Here is a 21258-nt window from a genome sequence, read left to right as displayed (position 1 = left end):
ATAATACTGCATATCATGTCTGGCCCCCATAAAATAAATCAAAAAATAAATGCAGTGTTCTGAACTGTACTGGTTGTACTGAATTAATGTCAAAACTCTTATTAGACAGTGAGAGGCCATCGGTGACACATCACTTCATGTAAAACAGGCACCATGTCCTCAAACATTCCAGGTATTTGACAAACGTTTGCAAACAAACACACCCTCACTCATCTGCAAGTAATTATTTAGCAAACAAATAAATAATTAAATTTTCACTTTCAGCAAACTATGGAGGAGTGATATTTATTTGAACAGTCACCGATGACCTTAAAGTTGTTTGGTGGAATTCAGTTTGCAGGTTGAATAGTATTCGTCATCATACGTGGGTCACAAAGAAGTAGAGGCAGGGCTGCAAAAATACATCACATCTTCATGCTCTCAAATGCATCTATTAAATAAAAGCAAATGAGGTAATGAAAAAGAAGAAGTAACTGCGGTGCATTTTAAACTCCTTGTAAATCAGGGATTAGTTATACAGGAGCAGTCCATGATGGAGCGTTTTTAACACTCCTTTCCTTTTCTGACTAAAACGAATGAGGGGAAAGTGCAGTTCAAATCCATGTCAGCACTGCTTTGTTGAATCACTGGGAAAACATTCCCTGAGGGAGGTAAAGCTGAGAAAGGAAAAAAAACACACAACAGCCATATGAAATTGAGATTGATCACTTGATTGATTTTTCTTGCTCTTTTTTTTGTTGTTGTTCGTGGCTCTAATTTTTAAACTTTAAATCTGAGGAGCCACGTTGGATTGTTGTTCATCTCTACTATTAAAACATCTAACAGCAACAGCGAACCTATAGATTTGAGCTGCGGGGCCACCGCGGGTCAAAAATGAGAAATTTTGCCCTTTTCCAAAAGATAAAAGCAGGATAGAGGGCCGGCAGGGTGGTTGCAAAGCAAGAAAACAGCTCAAGGCTTATTATGGTTTCCAACACAAACGCTTCAAATCCAACAACATTTATCCTAAATGTCAGATAGCAGTACGTTATTTATCATGCTGCTGAATTCAGTTAAAGACACAAAGCATAAAAAGAGAGCAAAAGCGAAGGCGGGGAATGCTAGCGCTTCGCTCTGTGTCCGGCACATGCATCAAAAATGTGCCTGGAATACAATCATCAAAGGGCCGGTACAATGCCACAGAGGTTCTAGAAATGAATACTAAATTAATGACAAAAGGCAAGAGTGAACTCTGTAAAACCAATTAACGTGTGTGCAATGACAGACTGATTTTGTCGAGAATACAAGCTGGAGCCATTCACTGTTGTGATAAGGGTGGGCATGCGGCGCATTGCTACGCAACTTGATTAATTTGGCAAGTGAGTGCATGAATTATCTGTCTGGAGAATATAGCATTTTGTTCCCTTCATTGGATTCTATAAAAGGGTAGGTGTCAACCCGCCTCTGAGCATATTTTACACCTAAGCAGGTCACTTTGTCCTTTGCAAAGATCACCGGCTCTACCCAAGGGCAGCGTGTTGTAGAATGACAAAATAAAATGAAAACATGGAAAAAAAAAAAAAAAAGTAAAATATCACATTGCATAAAAAATGTGGAGAATAGTGAGCCCAACCGTGTCCCTTCAACTCCTTCATATAAAATTCTGCATGTTTGTGCATGCTTTCACATTCTATGCACATGCTGTGATTAATGGACTGAATACCAATAAATGAAAACATCCGGTTTAGTAGGCCGCTGCTGCACTGATATGATTTTGTTGTGGTTGAGAGGCTGCATGTGGGAAAAGCACAAAAAAAACTCATTAGGAAATATGAATAATGTGTGCTTTTTGCAGTTATAACCAGTAACATTAAACATTCATGGAAATGTTACCTTGCTGAATTCTTTTATGTTTATTACTAGGACGGCTTCTAAGCTTCCAAGGGTAAGTTATACTTGAGACACTCCCGCTTCTGTAACTTCAGAGAAAATTATCCAAGCGCAAACTTTAAACCGAAGGAGGGACAATCAAGGTGACCACAGGCTTAAGAGTAGGATAATCTTATTATAGCGATCGATGACTGCTGATTGAGTCAAAGGAAACACAGAGTGGGATACGATGCCGACTATGCACAGGCACACATGAGGAATTTGTGGTTAGTAATGAGTTCCTTTTAGTTTTATCAGTGCGAGCATAATTAAAATAAAATTAAAAAAAAACAAACAAAACGAAATATAGCAGAGTAACAGTAACGATTATGCTTCATAGATCATCATTACAGCATATAAGGTGTGTGTTGGTGTGGTTGTGTAAGACGTGAAAAGCAAGCAGTCGCGCTCAATATGTCCACGTTTTTGTGTTCAACATGTCGGCGATGCAGTCGTGTGAAATGTCAGCGCCCCCTCCCTCCCGTTCCTCCCACAGGTAGCTTCATAGAGGTCAGCCCCTCATCCTTCTTTCTCTGTGGCATTTACAGCTGTTGTCTTTGTGTCCCCACGCAGGGTCTGGTCACCGCTTCAAGTCAAATTATTCAAATACAGAGGCAATCTCTTCAACCCCCCAAAGAAAAGAAAAGCTTTTATCCTATTAGGGAATTATCATCAGGTAAAAGATCAGCTTAGTGAATCAATTCTGGTGCACGGTTGTGTGTTGTAAAGATAGTTTGCGCTCTCGGACACATAAAAAAATGTAAAATGTTAATATGTGATAAAATATATGTGTTGAAAAGACTTAACTCGTAAAATATAAGAATTAAAAATATAAATAGTAGATGGATCTGCAAAATTTGTAATGCACATGACTGAAACTCAGATTTTTATTGTATGCATTTATGTAAGTATCAGTAAATAGTAAATGCTATTTTGGCCATTTTTGTGTACTTTGGATTTTGCCGTTATATACCATACAAAGAAATGTTTACTTTCCCCATGTTTGGTATCTTTTTTTCAGCATAACTTCATCTATCTCATCTGCCAATTATTTTTTCACTTTAACCTACTATATCAACACAAAAGGCCAAAAAACACAAAAAATATAAAATCTGATTTGAAAAATATATATCCTTTATTGTAAATAACACAAAGATGCTTAATGAATCTTTTCAAAGACTTTGGAAATGAATATTGGTTCCAAATATTAGGGATATAAAATTAAAATTGTAATAAATTAAAACTATACTTAAATATTTGACATAAAAGCATATCTTTACATAGGCATTTTCTCTGGGTTTCTCACTAGCCCCCGCTCCCCCCAGTCCCCGCATCCAGTTTAGGTGGGGTCATTCTGACCCTTACCTGCAATGCTAATGCAGTCTGTGGATTAGAATCCACAGATTCGGCCAGTTTTTTCAGTTTTGAGAAAGGACAAAACAATGACAAAGCTATGATAAGAAATATAATATGCCCCCCCCCCCCCCAACTCATTTTCATACTTTTGCTCACGTTTGTTTGCTCCAAGTTCAAACCATCATATCTCTGGTTGTATTTGCTCAGTCAACATCAAATAAAAAGTGGGAGAGTGTTTCAAGTCCACACTTTCGAATGCAATTGTCCCCAGTGGTCTACATGACCAACTTCTGATGCTACGATATGTTAAAAATGTCATGTGATTCAGTCACGAGGCAGTGACCGTGGACCCCTAAGGGTTAAAGATTTTGTTAATGTTTAGTTAGTTAAGATAAAGATATTTTTGTCATCTGAACTTCTGACTTTTTTTATACATTTTTTTCTTCTTTTGAGTTTTGAGTTGACCAGAAAGGTAGGTCTGTAAATATCTACAATAATAATAATACAACGCAGCAGTTGAAGGGGTCTCAATAGGTATGTTTCTATAAAGTCTTTTCAAGCAATTCTGAATAGAACATCCTAACAACAAAAATATAAAAATGTCCATTTCCATAAACTGATATGGAGCCAATAATGTAATCAGTGTTGTGTTGCCCACAGGGGGCAGTCTAGCCTACGTCACACAAGGCTCTAATAAACAGAGTAGAAGAAGTAGAGACTTCTGTTGTTTTTCATCAAAAGACTTGAATGTGATGTCTTCCTTCCACAGATGAGACAGATGTATTATAAACTGGTCTCCTTATCAGTCCAACATACGTATTACACAGATATGTTTTTACACTTTACCCAATATTCTAGGAAAACAAAACAAACAGCTGAACAGTCACAGGAGTTAAATGGTCACTAATTAGGAAATTAGTCAAAAAAGGATGTTTCCATGTCCTCTTCTGTGAAAAAGGCAAAAAAAAAAAAAAAAAGCATCTCTAATGAGCGAAAACATTTGCTTGTAAGTTCTGTATGCTTGTTTTTGTTTTGTTTTTTGTCCATTTTGCCATTTCCAGAAAAATGCTCCAATAACACATTACAAAATGTCCATTAAGGTGATTATGGAAAAACACCTCATGTGCCTCATATTTATTAAAATATGTAAATGAATTCGAATTTTAAAAAATACCACTAGTAGGTTACTACTAGAGAAAAATAATAATGGTATTACAACAAACAATCAGGTTACATTTAAGATGTTGTTGAGGGAAAAAAAAGGGGAAACTTCAGTTCAATTTGGGCATTTTTACAAATGGATTAAAAAGGCAAAAAAAAAAAAAAAAAGATTGTAATATATTATCCAACCTTACTGGTAACAATTAGTATTCTGATAAAAATCCCAACCGAATTTCCCAGAAACCTCAGCTCTTCCAGACACCTGGTTATGTAGATCTGGCCCACCACCCATTTCACATTAGAAGCTCAATAAAAACATTCAAGGGTTTAATCAGTATCAGACACCCATGTGCCACTTGGCTGGATCAGTATCTCATCAGTCTCTGCCATCTCTAGAAGCCTCATTAAGACTCATTCATTCCCATGTGCTCATGTCAGATGGGGCTTGTGAGCATTACATGGCCTCCAGCCCAAATCCTTCCATCTACTATTTAGACAAGCCTCATAAGTGTGCGAGCTGTTCACAAGCCCTTACGTATTAACAGAGCACAGCAGCACAGTGTTCAGTGAAGAGCCAATCAGCTGTCCAATGAGACGAGATTACAGGAAGCGATGCAGTTTATCTGAACATGTGAAGTTTTCATAATGTCTTAGCACAAAGAAGCAATCACCATTTTCTTGGAAAATCACTACAGTCTCTGGGTTAAGTAACTATGACATTCATTAACAGCTATTCCAAAAAAATGTGGACGCTTCTATGACAACAGATAGGACAAATTTCACATTAGGTTCAATGTGAATGAATGCAATATGGATTTTTTTTCTTGTAAAGCAGCACAGTACTATGAGTAAGGCTTTGTAAATCATATTTGATGTCGTGCATTCTTTCATCTTGGTTTTCACTTTCTGGAAATCAAACCTTTTCTCATTATACCAGACCAACTACAACTCAAGCTTTGACTGAAACGAAACTAAATAATAAAAAGCACTGGACGACTAAATAAACTATAACATTTCTAACAGGGATATGGTACCCCTGTGATGCAGTACACTCAGTAGACCTTACATCAGGCATAAGTACGTTCAATAATTCGACTGAGAAGAATGTGTGAAGAAGAAAACGACCACATGAGGAGCAGCTAAGACCAGCATACACACCTAACACACTTATTACATGACAAAGAACACTCAGGAAAAGGTTGCACACAACTTAGCCATTCCCACTGAAAGAACAACACCTGAGAAAAGCCACAAAACAAATCTTATAGTTCTGTCAGTATTGTCCAGGTTTGCATTCTATTTCCTTTCTTTGTCGATAACTATATTTTGAAAATGCTCTAAAGAACATTAAAAAGCATCAGAATGAGGAAAACATTCTGTTTGAGACCAAAGAAAAAAATACTATTTGCATAACGGTAATGAACCAATTAAATCCCATTATGGTTACTTTTATTTTATGTAAAATAATGTGGAATTGCCTAATTCATTGTTGTAAAACCCATGTATCAAATATCTAAAAGTTTAAGGACGATAGCATTAAATAAATAAGGATGCATACTGATAAATTAATCCATATGTAAAGTGATGTCTTCTGCAAACAAACGTCAACCTAGCTTGTTTTTTTTTCTGCATCAAATGTTTTATTCTTGAGTTCTAGTTCCTTTTTCGTCAGTGTACTCCAAGGAACGCTAAAAAGTATCATAATGAGTAAAAGATTTTATGTAACTAAGAAAAAAAAAAAAGACATCATCTATAAACTATATGTAAAGTGATGTGTCATCTGCAAATAAACATCAGTCTAGCTTTTTTTTGTATCAAATATTTTATTCTTGAGTTCTAGTTCCTTTTTCTTTGTCAATGTGCTCCAAAGAACGCTAAAAAGCATCATAATGAGTAAAAGATTTTGTGTAACCAAAAAAATAATCTATAAGCTATATGTAAAGTGATATGTCATCTGCAAACAGACATCAAACTAATTCGTTTTTTTCTTGTATCAAATGTTTTATTCTTAAGTTCTAGCTCCTTTTTTTGTCAATGTGCTCCAAAGAATGCTAAAAAGCAACATAAATAAAAGATGTTGTGTAACCAAAGGGGGAAAAAAAACATCATCTATAAACTAAACGTAAAGTGATGTGTCATCTGCAAATGAAAGTTAACCTGGCTTGTTTTTTTCTCCTGTATTAAATGTGTCATTCTTGAATTCTAGTTTGTTTTTTGTCAATGTGCTCCAAAGAACACTAAAAAGCATCATAATGAGTGAAAGATTTTGTATAACTAAAGAAAAAAAAGACATCATCTATAAACTAAATGTGCAGGGATGTGTCATCTGTAAACAAACATTAACTTAGCTTGTTTTTCTGTATTAAATGTGTCATTCTTGAATTCTAGTTCCTTTTTTTGTCAATGTGCTCCAAAGAACGTTAAAAAGACTAAACTATATGTAAAGTGATGCGTCATCTGCAAATAAATATTGACCTGGCTTGTTTTATTTCTGCATCAGAACTTTTCAATCGCATGAAATTAAGAGAGGAAGCATTTTATTTAACTATTTATTCACATTGGCAGCTGAAGGGCAGAGACCAACACATGATGCGAATGCCAAGAGCAGACGGGGGGGAAAAAAAAGTGAGCAGCATGTGAATGATGTGCGGCCATCTGCATGCATTAACTTTTATTGATGTTAATTCTTTGGATAGGCCCCATTCAGAGTCACGGTTGCCATCCTTCCTGTTTATTTTCATATATATTAATTACAGAATAGAGAATTCAGGTTCTGTGATTATCAATGTCATCCCCAGGGGGCCAAATAAATTGTGAGGGCTTTATTTATTAGCAGACTGTGGGTCAAAGGGTTGGATGTGCACTAAATTAAACTTCCTGCTATTGAGTATCTTGGCATCTGGGAGAATATGGGAATTGCTCTGAAGAGATGGAAATGATGGCTGCTCTTAGAGAAACCAACAGTTACCTCAAGCAGTGCAGGTTATGGGCAGAGCAGTGAATTTGCATACATTTGCTCTGCTCTTCATTTTCCCGTATAGTATCTTTCTTACCCCTCTTTTTTTTCTAATTTCTCCTGCCAGTCATCTCATCATTCACCCCTTTTCATCCCATCTTTTCTCAACCCCGTCCCTCACACCAACACTGAATATTAATTTCTTCATTCTACAACCCCCCCCTTTTTTTTTTTCCTTTAGTCATTCACACTATCTCTGCTGCCTCTCTTCGTGCCTTTTTTTCTACACTTTAAATGATTCATTTATTAAGTTTGGTTCTGCTTCAGCACCCGCTTTTAAAAATTATACTGCTAAAACACAATTGCTCAAACTCCTCTCCTTTGGTTTGATTCGGTAATACTGATGGATCTTTCATAGGGAGCTCCGAAAAATTTTAAAAACCATCATATTGAGGAAAAACTTAAGATAATGTCTGCAATAAAACATGTTGAAAGTGCTTCCGTAAGCGTAGGGAAGTTGATTCGGCCGAGTGTATTTGGTGCGTTTTATGGACTTACTTCTCTCCGTCGTGAAGCCCAGCAGGTCTGTTTGATCTTCCACACCACTGCTGCCACCAGGAGAAGTGACAGAAAGCAACTGGGATGGAAAAGAGAAAAAGACAGCAAATCAGCTAACTTTGATAATAGCCGTCTGTGGATCACTCTACCCTTAAAAGTACACTGAATTTGGAAGCTTTACCATTTCCTTGGCTGCGTATGCTTTTGAATGTGTCACATACAATATCCATCCTGAATGATTCAATGACTGTATACTGTCACCTATATTATAAAAGCCAAGTTACTTCTGTGTGTGTATGTGTGTGTGTCTGGGGATTCACACAGAATCAAGAAAGAGCTGACTGTTGTAGTTTGGCATACTTAAGTGTTTTTGGTCAAGGAACAGATTAGCGAAAACGGCAAGTTGATAGGACCAATATTTTGGGAGATATTAGTAATTTTGGAATACAATAGCCTTACAATCACATTGCTATGGCCAGAACGCTTTGGCGGTGACTGCTGGACAAATGCAGTACAGCATGCACGAATACACGACAGCATAAAAACTACCACATCTAGAACCTGTGGATCTGCACGGGTCTACACTCAAGTTTATACAGTTGTCTGTTTGGAAATTTCTCTCCAAGCTCCATGAAAAACCTACGGTCTTGGCTGATTTCTTTACAGTTACACTATATGACGTTTCTGAAGTCATGACAATCAATTGTGGAATCTTCCAGACTGTTTAACCCTTTATCGGGTAAGTGACTATTTATTTTTGGTCATTTCCACACACATTACAAGACAATGACAGTAGCAGTTTCAGTGAGGACAGTGACGCAACAATCTCAGGTCCAATGTGGTCCACAGGGTGTGTAAGGTCCACTTCTGCATGAACAGTGAGTGGACCTGCTTTGTTAGGTACCATGAAGTAATGGTACTAATGTAAGGAATGATGTTCAAAGGGATAATGCGGATGTGGACAGGTGTCTGGATCAGCACTTATGGTGGTCTAATGTTCTAAAGGTGATGTTCTAATGTTATAAAATAAATGTTCCTTTGTTTTTTTTTGCCACTTATGGGTAAAGAACCAACCATGGTAATTTCATTGACCTTGATTTTCTACATAACAATAAATATTTTTTCTTTTTTTTTTTTTTTTTAAACAAAAAGTAATAAAGTCTTGTTATGTCCTCCAATAACACACTAAGGTATTTCTATGAGTGACCTATAAAGGGTTAAAGTCGACATACCTCAGTCACTGTGTAAAAGTCTTACGCAAACCTTAGTTGGTTTAGTAAAGTTATAATCACCACATATGCATTTCTCAGTCTCTGTATTAAGATACAATCTGGTTATATGTGAAATATGCACAGAATTAATAACAATAGTTTCAGTGAGAAAAAACAGCTTCTATAAATCAAAGTGGCAGTATTTAGTGTTTCCTCCCTCTGCACTTAATATATCCCTTTAGTTCAGAAAATATGAGATATTCAGGTGAAATGTTTTATACCAGGTTTCATTCAACACTTGTCAGATGTTTCTGTTTGTGCTGCTTCTTGTCATGGGGTCAGGGGTCACATTAAATAGTGACTTTAACCTTTACAAACCATTTAGTTCAGTTTTATTGTCTGTCTTTTAAGGCTGCGCAAACAATTCCTGTATTTCTTGCTGTATATGAAGAAAAAAAAGAGTGAGAAATAAATATATATATGCAAATTTCAACCCAAAAACAACACAGATAAAGGTGGCATGAGACTTTTGCACAGTACTGTACGTAAACTTTAGATTTATAAATACCTAAGATGCATTAGGAGCCTTAGAACCTCAACCAGAAGAGCTAAATGTTCCTTTCATGCATTTTATTATTACTATTTTCATATTACCTGCATATAATCTCTCCACAAAATCCTGAGACTATGTCATTTTTAGGAAATCTACTGTGACTTTGACATTATACTTCCCAAGGTCAGGCTTTGAGTCACTGCCAGCAGGAAGAAAATCAGCAATTTGTCCAACGCTGAATCCTTGACTTGTTATAATCAGAAAGAAAAAAATATAAAAAATAAACCTTTATTATTCCTTAGTATGCACTAAAATGAAATAAAAGGTTCAGAATAATGAACAAGGTCTATGTCAATGTCTGTCCTCATTTCCTTGTTTTAGCTAATGAGCAGAAACAGATTTTTTTCTTAAAACCAGGTTTGCAACAACTAAAACATGTTTTCAACCAAAACTGATTAAAAAAATACAGCACAAATAAAAAGTTCCCTTTAACTTAATAAAAAAAGACAGCACAGGGGAGATGATATAAAGAGGTAGCACACATTAATTTCTCAGTAGACTGGATGTTTTGGCCTATTACTTCAATTAATAATCCAACAGTAAAATCATTAGTCAAGGGAAATTCAGCAAGATCCAAGTGCTACTGGGATAGAAAAATATGACTGATTGAGAGCTTCCACTTCATTATCCAGGCGACGGATGAGATTGTAAAAATTATTATATACTAAGGAGACATTCTGCACCATGTTAAATGTGGGACCTTTAAGCTCTTAAATGTGGCAAATGATTAAGAAGAAATAGATGGCAATTGTGTGTCTGTGAGCCTTCAAATGCAACAGATTTTAAGAGGAAAACTTTCTTTAGAAAATGTGTGTGAAATTAACCCATAAAGACCCAAACATCAGCTGCCAACAGAAAGAATCTATTGATCTAAACTGTTTAATACCTGCTCGTCCATTAATCCTATCAATACATGAAAATAACTAGTGTAAAATGAAGTTAGTAATCTTTTCATGGTCATCAGATATGACCCATTTGGACGTTCAGAGGCTCTGTAGTTACCATGGAAACGCCGTCATCTTCTACAACATTGATTCACCAGTAAAACCCATGGAGCTGGATCAATGACAGTGGGTTTATGTTCAGTTAATGATACTCAGTTTTCCTTGTTTTCTCTGTTTTGAGTTACTGAGTTTTCATGAATATCTAAAACAAATATAGGAAATTAAACATAGGAAAATACATGATTTACAATAAAAAATGCAAAATACACTGGAAAGAATGTCCCTCTAAAAACAATTTTAACAAATTAGTACAAAATATGTTTGGTTGAATTATCTGCCAATGGAACAAGTGAAAATTATCTTGGTAAGAATACTTGAAATAAGATTTTCAAGCTCTACTGTCTAAAAATAAGTTCTTATATCTCACTGAAAAGTTACCCTTTAGGTGATTATGTTTTATTTTAAGTGTGATGAGATATTTTGACTAGAAATGAGAAAAATACACTTGGTAAGATTTTGATTTTTTCCAGTGTATAGAGGATAATATTACAATAAACGAAAGGTTAACCCATAAAGACCCAGTGCTACTTTTGCATCAGCACCCAAATGAATTTTTCTCTATATTTAACCTTACTTATTGTAATATCATCCTCTTTATCTTGCATTTTCCTATATTTGATTTATTGATTATGTAGATCAGGGGTAGGCAACCTGTGGCTCTGGGGCCACATATGGCTCTTAGGCCCTTTTCTAGTGGCTCAATATGGCTGTCAAAAACCATAAGAAAATGAATAACACTTTATTATTACTTTTATTTATTTATTTATTTTTACACATTTTGCGATTATTGTTGCTACCATAAAGTGATTCTGATGTTATGCAGTTGTAAAAATGTAGACTATACTCCAAATGAATTCTTAAAAAAATAGTAGTAGTACTAAAAGTAGATTACTTTTTAATTTTATGACACTCTAGGTATTCTGTATTCTTCATTGCAAAGTAAGTCTTCACATACTAGTTGATTTTTGAATGAAAATAATGACAAATATCTGTTTCCTTTAGTTCTGTAATTTCTTTGTGGTTCTGTAAATGCACTCAAACTTTGATTTATTCTCCACATATTCTGTACAAACTATTCCTAAATAGTTGTTTCTTAAACAGTTACCGATTTGAGGAAAGATATAAGGGTATCTTTTGGCTCCAGACTGTTTTGGTTTTCTATTTCTGTCCTAAAATGGCTCTTTAGATTGCAAAGGTTGCTGACCCATGATGTAGATGTTCATAAAAGCTCAGATTAAAGTTGAGGGTTATTATATCAGAAACAGAAAAAACTGAAGAAAAAGGAACTTTTTCAGCAAAAATATCAATAAGTGATTATAAAAATAAGTGTCTATCTACTGTCATTTATCAGACTATGGGTTTTAGTGGTGATGGTGTTTCCATATTCGCTATGGAGCCTCTGAACGTCCAAATGGGTCAATTCTGATGACTATGAAAAGATGACAAACTGTATTTTCCACCAATTATGTACATGGATTGATAGGATTAGTGGATCAACAAGTATTAAACAGTTTAGGTCAGTAGATGATATTGCTGTTTGGGTCTTTATGGGTTAAATAGAGAGAAAAATTCATCTGGCAACTGCCACTAAAGTAGCACTGGGTCTTTATGGGTTAAAAATATACACGATTAATGCTTTGTCATTAAGCAGCAATTTGTAATTTCCTATATTAACTCTCTGCCCACTGAATTAAAATGGAACATGACTCTGTTTTTGATGTCCAGGAACAAAGCCAATCCCAAACACATCCGGTAATTTGACCAATGATCCCGTGCCTTTAGAGACTCGCCATATTCTAACGTGGTTCGATAAGCGCATTTCACCAGAGACACGTGACTGGCTCCAATTTCTTAGGCCCATTTGTTTGATATTTAAACTTGAGGAGTCTTTTAATTTTCTTGCCTCTCCTTCCAAATCTTATTTTCCAGGATCTCTGAAGAATAACTCTGAGGTACAGATAACACTTAGAAAATACAGGTACTCAAGTATGGCTGTCGTGGGAAGAAAAAGGATGGAAAATTCTGTGCTTCAAACATTCAGTCACCACACATGGAATTTATTTCTGGAGGTGCACAAGCTGGGAACCCCTTTTCTTCTTTTAAAAGCACCTTTGGAGATAACTGGAGTCTGAATGTGGAGGAATGGGGCTGGAATGAGATTTTTTTATGTGACAGAAGTGCAAAAAACCCCATAGAGTTTTTTTTTTCCTTTTTCCATCAGTGTTTTAGAAAGTAAAGAAGCTTAAATGGGCTTTGCTATCCCCCCTGATTTTAATAAATAGAATTATATTTTAAGTTTTAACCCCTGAATATAAAGGAGGACAAAAAATATGTGAAATGACAAAGAAGCACTTTGTTCTGCAAATGGTTGAAGGATCAGTTCTATAAAGTGTGCTAAAAGTGAAAGGATGTCACATCTTATTAATTTCCTGTTTTACTGATCTCACACAAATCATGTTGAACTGTACTGTTAATCCGTTTGTAACTTATGCCCGTGTCACTCTTAACATACTGATTAATGATTGATTAATCAATCAAATTGGTCAGGAAAAAAGAAATTGCTTTGATAATCAGTTCAGTCACTTTTCAAGCAAAATTACATTTTCTCTCGCTTTATTTTTTATTTATATTAAACTAATTACTGATTATCATTACTTTTGGATTGCATGGTAGAAATTAGAGATGCTCTGTGCCTGTTATATGTATATATGTATAGAGCATCTCTGAATTGAGTCAACATAATCACTCAATAAATGTGAAACTTAACATTAAATTATGTGGAAGCAATTTTAATGTTGTTAGCTATAATTTAGCATTTCCAGTTTAAAAACCTGATATCATTAACACTTAAAGGAGTGATATTTTGCTTTCTTTTTTAAATGAAATTATGCATTTTAAAACATTTCCCTGTGGTCTACATAAACTGTAAATGCTATGCTTGGGTCTGAATTCTTCATTAATTAAAGCTGCGGGAGACTTTCATCCCCAATTTTTCATCAAATCTGTAAAACCTCAGTCATAGCCTAAGTATCACAAATCCGTAAATCTTTCTGGGATTACTCACCTGAATCTCTTCCCTCACGGTGAACAACTTTGAAGTGCCATCCACCATAAACAAACCATGTGTTTACAAACAGAGCCAGGAGGTAATCTGGGCATCTTCGGAATTTTGTCACAACGTGCATTGTGGGAAGTGGAGTTTTGCGCTGCCGCATCTGATATCATATGACTGCAACAAACACGACGTGGAAATGCAGAAACTGCCAAAGGGAAGTGGAGCTCCTCCTGGCAGCAGCAGCTGCAACAAACACGACATGGAAACGGCTGGAGGGAAGCGGCGCTCCAGCCGTTTCCAGCTGCTGCTGCCAGGCAGCTGTGTGAACCTCTGCTTCCCACAATACACGTTGTGACAAAATTATGAAGATTTCCGAGTTAACTCCTGGCTCTGTTTGTAAACACATGGTTTGTTTATGGTGGAGTACACTTCCAAATTGTTTGTTCACCGTGCGGAAAGAGATTCAGGTGAGTAATCACAGAAAGACTTACGGATTCATGATACTGAGGCTATGACTGGGGTTTTACAGATTTCATGAAATATTGGTGACGAAAGTCTCCCGCAGCTTTAAACTCCACAGGTCCATCTTCAACCCTATCTCTGAGTAATGACACCAGGAAGGTCGTTTTGAGTGCAGGCCCTTTAAATGCAAATGAGCCACTTCACACCCCTCCCCTTCCAGGTTGTGTACTGTGCTTTCTGTTCCGTTCATGTGCAAATATTGTGACATAACTACAGGGCGTCCCATAAGTCTCCATACATAGGGGACATAATACATTCCATACATATATGGTTCTAACATGTATTTCTTTATAGTTCTTCTTTATAGTTCTTCAGCAGTGGAGGACACGCATTGAAATGTGTTCCTGACAAAATGGCAGTCATATAGAGCATATTATATAAATAAAAATAGTTTATGTCAAGAAACGTTTATTTTTCCTATGTATGGAGACTTATGGGACACCCTGTAGTTATAGCCGTGACAAAATAACAAGGAATTAAAACAGGTTGTAGAAATCCATTTGATTTTTGCAAAAATGAATATAAAGATAGCTTTGCAGCACCTGGAGGGTTCAAATTCAAACTTTATGAACTATTAGGGTCCAAATACACAAATAAATGTACCAAAGACTAATAAAAGTGGGTTTAGCAAAATATGACCCCTTTAAATTGTTTGTAAAATTTCCTTCTGGTGCCAGTCAAATCGATCATTTGGCCTATTAATAGTAGAAGTTACCTGGGCCTGTTTAACCTTGGATTGCGGGAAGCATTTTGTTTATTTTTTTTTTCGATTTTATAAAGTAAGGTTTTATGGAAATCACAGTGAGAGTAACTGATAGTAAAAATAATCATTATTTGCAGTCCTATAGTGATAATGTAACCTAATAGTGTGCACAGTCTTTAGTCCACTGGCCTTGGTCTGGACTTCGACTCGTCTTGTACTGATCTGGGCTCTGCTTTCTTTTAATTACATACTCATTTCTGTAACCTCAGGGCTACAGTTACCCACAGGGGGAAACAATCAATAATATCTATGCTGACTTTCTACAGGCTCTTTAGGATGCATAACAACCTCGCATCCTTAAAAATAGCAAATAAGGAGAGACGTTCACTTGTTTTAGGATGTTGGCAAAACTAACATTTTTAAATACGGACCTTCATTCCTAAACTCTCAAAGTCGACTTCCTAAAGAATTTTCTCCACACTTTAGCTTTCAAGATTCCAGATTCCTTTCATTATCACTGTATACAAAAAGAACACACAATGAAATTCTGATACACTTTATAGAGACAGTACTCCCTGAGTAAAAAAAAAAAACAGAACAAAAGTATATATGTGTATAATGTATAATATATGAAATGTAAAATATTTAAATAATATTAAACAGTAAATTAAGTTTTTTTTTTTTTTAAAGAACACACTTCCCCTTTTCATTATTACACACTGCTGATGATGATCATTTCCTCAGTGATGTATCACCACTAATTATTTTATCCTCTGAGTTTTTCTCTGACAATCAGGTATTTTCCGGTATTTTATTTACTGATCATGTAAATGTACTTTTCAGCAAAATATATCATTAACTGAACATAAAAACCACATGTTTACAACCTGTTATTTGTAAACTGCATGGGTTCTACCGGTGAATGAAAGTTGAGTCTGTCTGATGCCAATGAAAAGCTGATACACAGAGCACACACAATGAAATTCTGATGCACTTTATAGAGACGGTATATATTGAGTAAAAAAAAAAGTACAAAATATGAAATGCAATATATATATATATATATATATAATATTAAATTGTAAATTAAAAAATAAAAAGTTAAAAAAAACATACACATCCTGCCCCTCTCCCATGCAGTCAAGTGACCCAATCACACATTCATATCTTAGTTGAGTGCAGAGAACAGTGAGAGGTAAGTACAGTAGTTATTAAACGTTGCTGATTATGATTATTTCCTAAGTGATGTATCACCACTTACTTTATCCTCAACACAATCAGACATTTTCATGTATTTTATTTCCTGATCATGTAGATGTACTTTTCACCAAAAATAAATGATTAACTGAACATAAAAACCATGTCTACAACCTGCCATTTGTAGGGGTGTTAGAAAATATTGGTTCTGCAATATATCGCGATATATCATTTCATAATACTGTATCAATATTAAAAAGTACTGTATCGATATTTTTAGGTATTTAGTCAAATGCAGACATGGTGGAGGTTCATTTTCGTTTTTTTGGTTTTCTTTATGATTTATATCTTATTACCTCCGCCAAGGAGGTTATGTTTTTGCCAGGGTTTGTTTGTTTGTTTGTTTGTTTGTTTGTTTGTCTGTCCGTTAGTGTGCAACATAACTCAAAAAGTTATGGACAGATTTGGATGAAATTTTCAGGGTTTGTTGGAAATGGGATAAGGAAGAAATGATTAAATTTTGGTGGTGATCGGGGGTGGGGGGGCCCACGGGGGGCGCCACTCTGATCAGCCTTGGTGGAGGTCTGCGCTCTCCGAGTGCTTCTAGTTTATTATTATTTAACACTGTTTTATCAAATAATGTAAGTAAGTAAGTAAAGCTTTATTTATATAGCACTTTTTAAAACAACATGTTACAAAGTGCTTCACATAAAGGGAAGATAGATCAAATCAAATCAAATTTTAAGCCAATTTACAGAAACCCAACAGAATCCTCCAGGAGCAAACACTTATGACTGGTGACAGTGGCGAGGAAAAACTTCCCTTATGGTTATTTGAAGCATCCTAAAAGTAGTTTTTACTGTCTGAGAGAGGCAGATGTTAGTTCCTTTGTTGGGATAGCACAAAAATAAAATTATGATGTTAGTTATGAACTAATAGAATATGAACATTTGAACAGGATCTTAATCTGTAATGTCTGTAAAACATAATTTAAGTTTTAACACAGGAACATTTTGTGATATAGCATTAGATCCTGTTGTGATCAAATAAAAATGTGTTTAGTATTTGTGCATATTTCAATTCTTCCAGGAAATAATCATTTAAAAAAAAGAAAAACAAAAAAATTGCCTTTATAACAGTATCATGACATATCGTGATATATCGTATCGTGATCGTGAGTATTGTGATTTGTATCGTATCGCCAGATTCTTGCCAATACACACCCCCAGTCATTTGTAAACTGCATGGGTTCTATCGGTGACTCAAAGTTGCAGAAGATGACAGTGTTTCCATGTTCGCTGAGTCTCTGAACATCCACATGAATCTACCTGATGCCAGTGAAAAGCTGAAAACCTGCATTTTACCTGAATTATTTACATATTGATAAGATTAGTGGATGAGAAGTTATCAAACTTTAAAATCAGTGCTTGCTTTTGGTCGCCGGTGGCTGTTAATGTCATTGAGGGTTAAAATATGAGTATATCTTGAGTTTGCATTTTATAAAGGTTTGCTACTTGGCTTTTTCTGGACTGAAGTTGATGATACTAAAGTCAAATGTTTGCTCATGTAAGATGACATGCAAATTTTCCCTCACGTGTATGCACACTGAGGCACGACTGGTAAAAAGCTGAGGTTGTTAATTAGTATAAATTACACCCTGCGGTTCCTGTGCAAAGTGTAGCACAGCATCCTATTAGAGAGCTTCTACAGCATCTAATCAGAAGGCATGAAACAATCAGACTCTAACGAGATTACAACTCAGTAACTACTGCAAAAATAAATCTCGTCTATGGAGTAAGTGATGTGAAAGAGGGAAAATTCAAGGCTTTAAAGGCTTGTAGTGAAAAGGGGCGCAAATATTTGACTAAACCAGAAAAAAGGGGAAAAAGCTATGAGAGAAAACAGGGTTTATTCCCAGACATGGTGTCATTTCCTCGCTCTCACGTACAAGGAGGCCTCCAAACCCTGTGGGGTGATTTGACATTTTGTCATCAGGCTGATTATGTTTCCTGCAGGTTCACTCTGCCCCAAACCTTCGAACTATGAACAAGTGCGAGATTTTCTTTTGTGGGGGGGAGTTTATGGGTCAGTGAGAACTGGACAAAAAGAAAAGAAATAAACACGAATGAAGAGAATCAGCAATGACTGAGACTGGGAAAGAAAAAACACAAACTAATAAATCTAATTGATACCAGTGGAAATAGTGATTGGAATGAGCTGTAGTTTAGGCTGAGAATAGAAAAGAGTCACTGAGGAAAAAATAATGTGTGGTTTATATAAAAAAATACAAAAAAAGTTTGAGATTGAAAAAGAGATTGAATTCTTGTGAGTTTTGTAAGTGTATGAGTGCAGCTGAAGTCTGTAAATGTATGACTCTAAAAAGAGGGATCCTACGGACCTACAACTTAAATTTAAGACTTTTTAAGACTACTTAGAGCAGAATGTAATGCCTATTTCACAGTCATACTGGCAGAAATTCGTGACTCATAGAATTTAGGAAAATGTATTTATTTACATCAACAGAGATTGAATATTACATACCCACTGTACACAGAACTGAATGTTCTGTGATTATTTCTCACTGGGGGCTGCAAAGTTAACGATAATTGGTTCCTAATTTTAGCATAAATTGATGGGTTGGAACGAGTAGAACCGAGTAGACTGACATTACTTTCTTTACATTTAAACACATTTATGGTAGTTTATGGCAACATAACTTAAGACCTATCATATCAAATCCAATACCTTTTAAAGATTTTTTTAAAGGTAGTAAAAGCAGATTTGTAAATTCAAGAGTTTTAAGACTTTTTAAGACCCTGTGAGAACCCTGTTAAAAGGACAGAATCCCCATTCCTCTTATTTACATAAATGTAAGATGTAATACTGAATAAAGGTTAGTCATTGGTTAAATGTAAAGACACTTGAGGTGAACAAATCTGTGGTGAAGCTCAACTTTCACCTAAACATCTGTCAAAGTGCCGACTCCCTGCTATTTTGGGAAAAACCAAACATCTCTCAGTGTTTTTGTCTCGTGTCTGTTTCCTTTGCAAATGGACACTTTTTTTTAGAATAAGTAAGCTCTCTCCTTCTCACCTTTCCTTCCAAGAATTCCTGAATTTGGCTATTCAACTGTAATTTGATCGAGCGGAGGCCGATGATAGCGGTGTGACAGCGTTTCAGGAAAGTTATTGTGAATCAGGCAGTGATGGGCATGTGCCTTGGGCAAAGACTGTCTTCTGTTCCCTCACTGATAGATACACAGAGATGATGTTAGTCCATCAGTTAATCTGGGCATCACACCAGAAACTGCTGCACAATGCTTTACCGGAACCCAAACATAAACAGACACACTGGGCTTTTTTAAGCTCCACTGACAGTGACCGAATGATTCCAACAAGACAAGAAAAAAACAGCTGAAACACTTCAAATTAAGACTTGTCATATGAGTGACACTGAGGAAATTCTAACACTTATTCATTCAAATGCTTCATACGGGACATTATTCTTTTGAAGATGAGGCAGGTCCAGTAAAGCAGATTTTGGTGTGACAGCTCACAGACCAATGATCCTAAAAGATGCTAATAAGGAAACTCTTGAGCTTACGAACATTTTAATAAAGAATGCTTTCTATCACAGTTCTCTGTATAAAAAAAAAACAACATTAACCCATAAAGACCCACACAACCACTAGCAACCAAAACCATCGACTGATCTAAACTGTCTAACCCATTTGGACGTTCAGAGGCTCCGTGGTGAACATGGAAACACCATCCCCTTCTACAACACAGGTGTCAAACATGCGGCCCGGGGGCCAAATCCGGCCCACACAAGGGTCCAGTCCGGCCCCTGAGATGAATTTGTGAAATGCAAAAATTACACTTAAATATTAACAATCCTTTCAGTTCAGGTTCCACATTCAGACCAATTCAATCTCAAAGGGGCAGGACCAGTAAAATATGATCATAAAAACAAATAAATAATGACAATTCCAAATTTTTGTGTTTGTAAATGTAAATTTTTTCATGTATTTACACTAAAACAAAGTATAATTTCGCAAAAAATGTGAATAACATGAACAACCTGAAATGTCTTAACAGAAGTACAATTTTAACAATATTCTGCCTGTTATTAAATGATTCGTGTATTTGTAGATCCACTGTGATCTGTAAGTTATAATGTACATGTGTAAATGATAAACTGAGGCATAATATTGTTAAAATTACACTTATTTTTTCAGTTTGTTCACGTTATTCACATCTTTTGAAAGGATAGTTTATAGATGTAAACATTATCATAATATAAATTTACTTTTTTCACTCTATAATAGAAAAGTTTGGAGTTGACATTATTTATATATTATTATGTTATTATTTTACTGGTCTGGCCCACTTCAGATCAAATTTAGCTGAATGTGGCCCCTGAACTAAAATGAGTTTGACACCCCTGTCTACAACATTGACTCACCAGTAAAACCCATGGAGTTGGATAAACGACAGCCGTTGTAGGCACTTGTTTTATGTTCAGTTAAGGTTATATTTTACTGAAGAAGTCACTTTTTCTTCAGTTTTCTCTGTTTTTGGTATAATAACTCACGTTTAATCAGCGCTTTTATGAACATCTGCATGATCAGTAAATTAAATATTGGAAAATACATGATTTTCACTGGAAAAAATCAAAATACAGAGGATTATTTCATAATAAATGGTGACTTATGATTTAAGAAATGTTAAATATAGAGAAAAACTCATTTAGGAAGTACCACAAAAGTAGCACTGGGTCTTTATGTGTTAACAGCCCTCATTATCTTGATCAACAAAATGCACCTATTTAAATACCGACTGCAGACAAATATAAGAAATGTTTTCTTCTTGGTGCTCCTTTCTAGTCATAGAGATGTTGATTTGAAAATGTAGTGTGCATTTATGCACAAATTCTGTTGTCCACTTTGATCAAAGGAACAAATAAATAAACTAAACTAAACTGCCAGTTCATTTACAGCATGAAAAAGGAAAGC

At 35.5% G+C, this 21258-nt stretch overlaps 1 protein-coding gene across 1 annotated transcript in view; it reads right to left on the bottom strand.

Annotated features, from left to right (window-relative positions):
• Window positions 1–21258, bottom strand: part of atrnl1b (attractin-like 1b) — a 110892-nt gene that overhangs the window by 30325 nt on the left and 59309 nt on the right. The window contains exon 26 of the mRNA XM_030163213.1: window positions 7940–8018. Coding sequence (XP_030019073.1) covers window positions 7940–8018 — 79 coding nt within the window. The remainder of the gene's footprint in view (window positions 1–7939; window positions 8019–21258) is intronic.

This window comes from Sphaeramia orbicularis, chromosome 19 (genome assembly GCF_902148855.1).
Source record: "Sphaeramia orbicularis chromosome 19, fSphaOr1.1, whole genome shotgun sequence".
NCBI classification, from domain to species: Eukaryota; Metazoa; Chordata; class Actinopteri; order Kurtiformes; family Apogonidae; genus Sphaeramia; species Sphaeramia orbicularis.
This window is presented reverse-complemented; position numbering and strand designations above follow the sequence as displayed.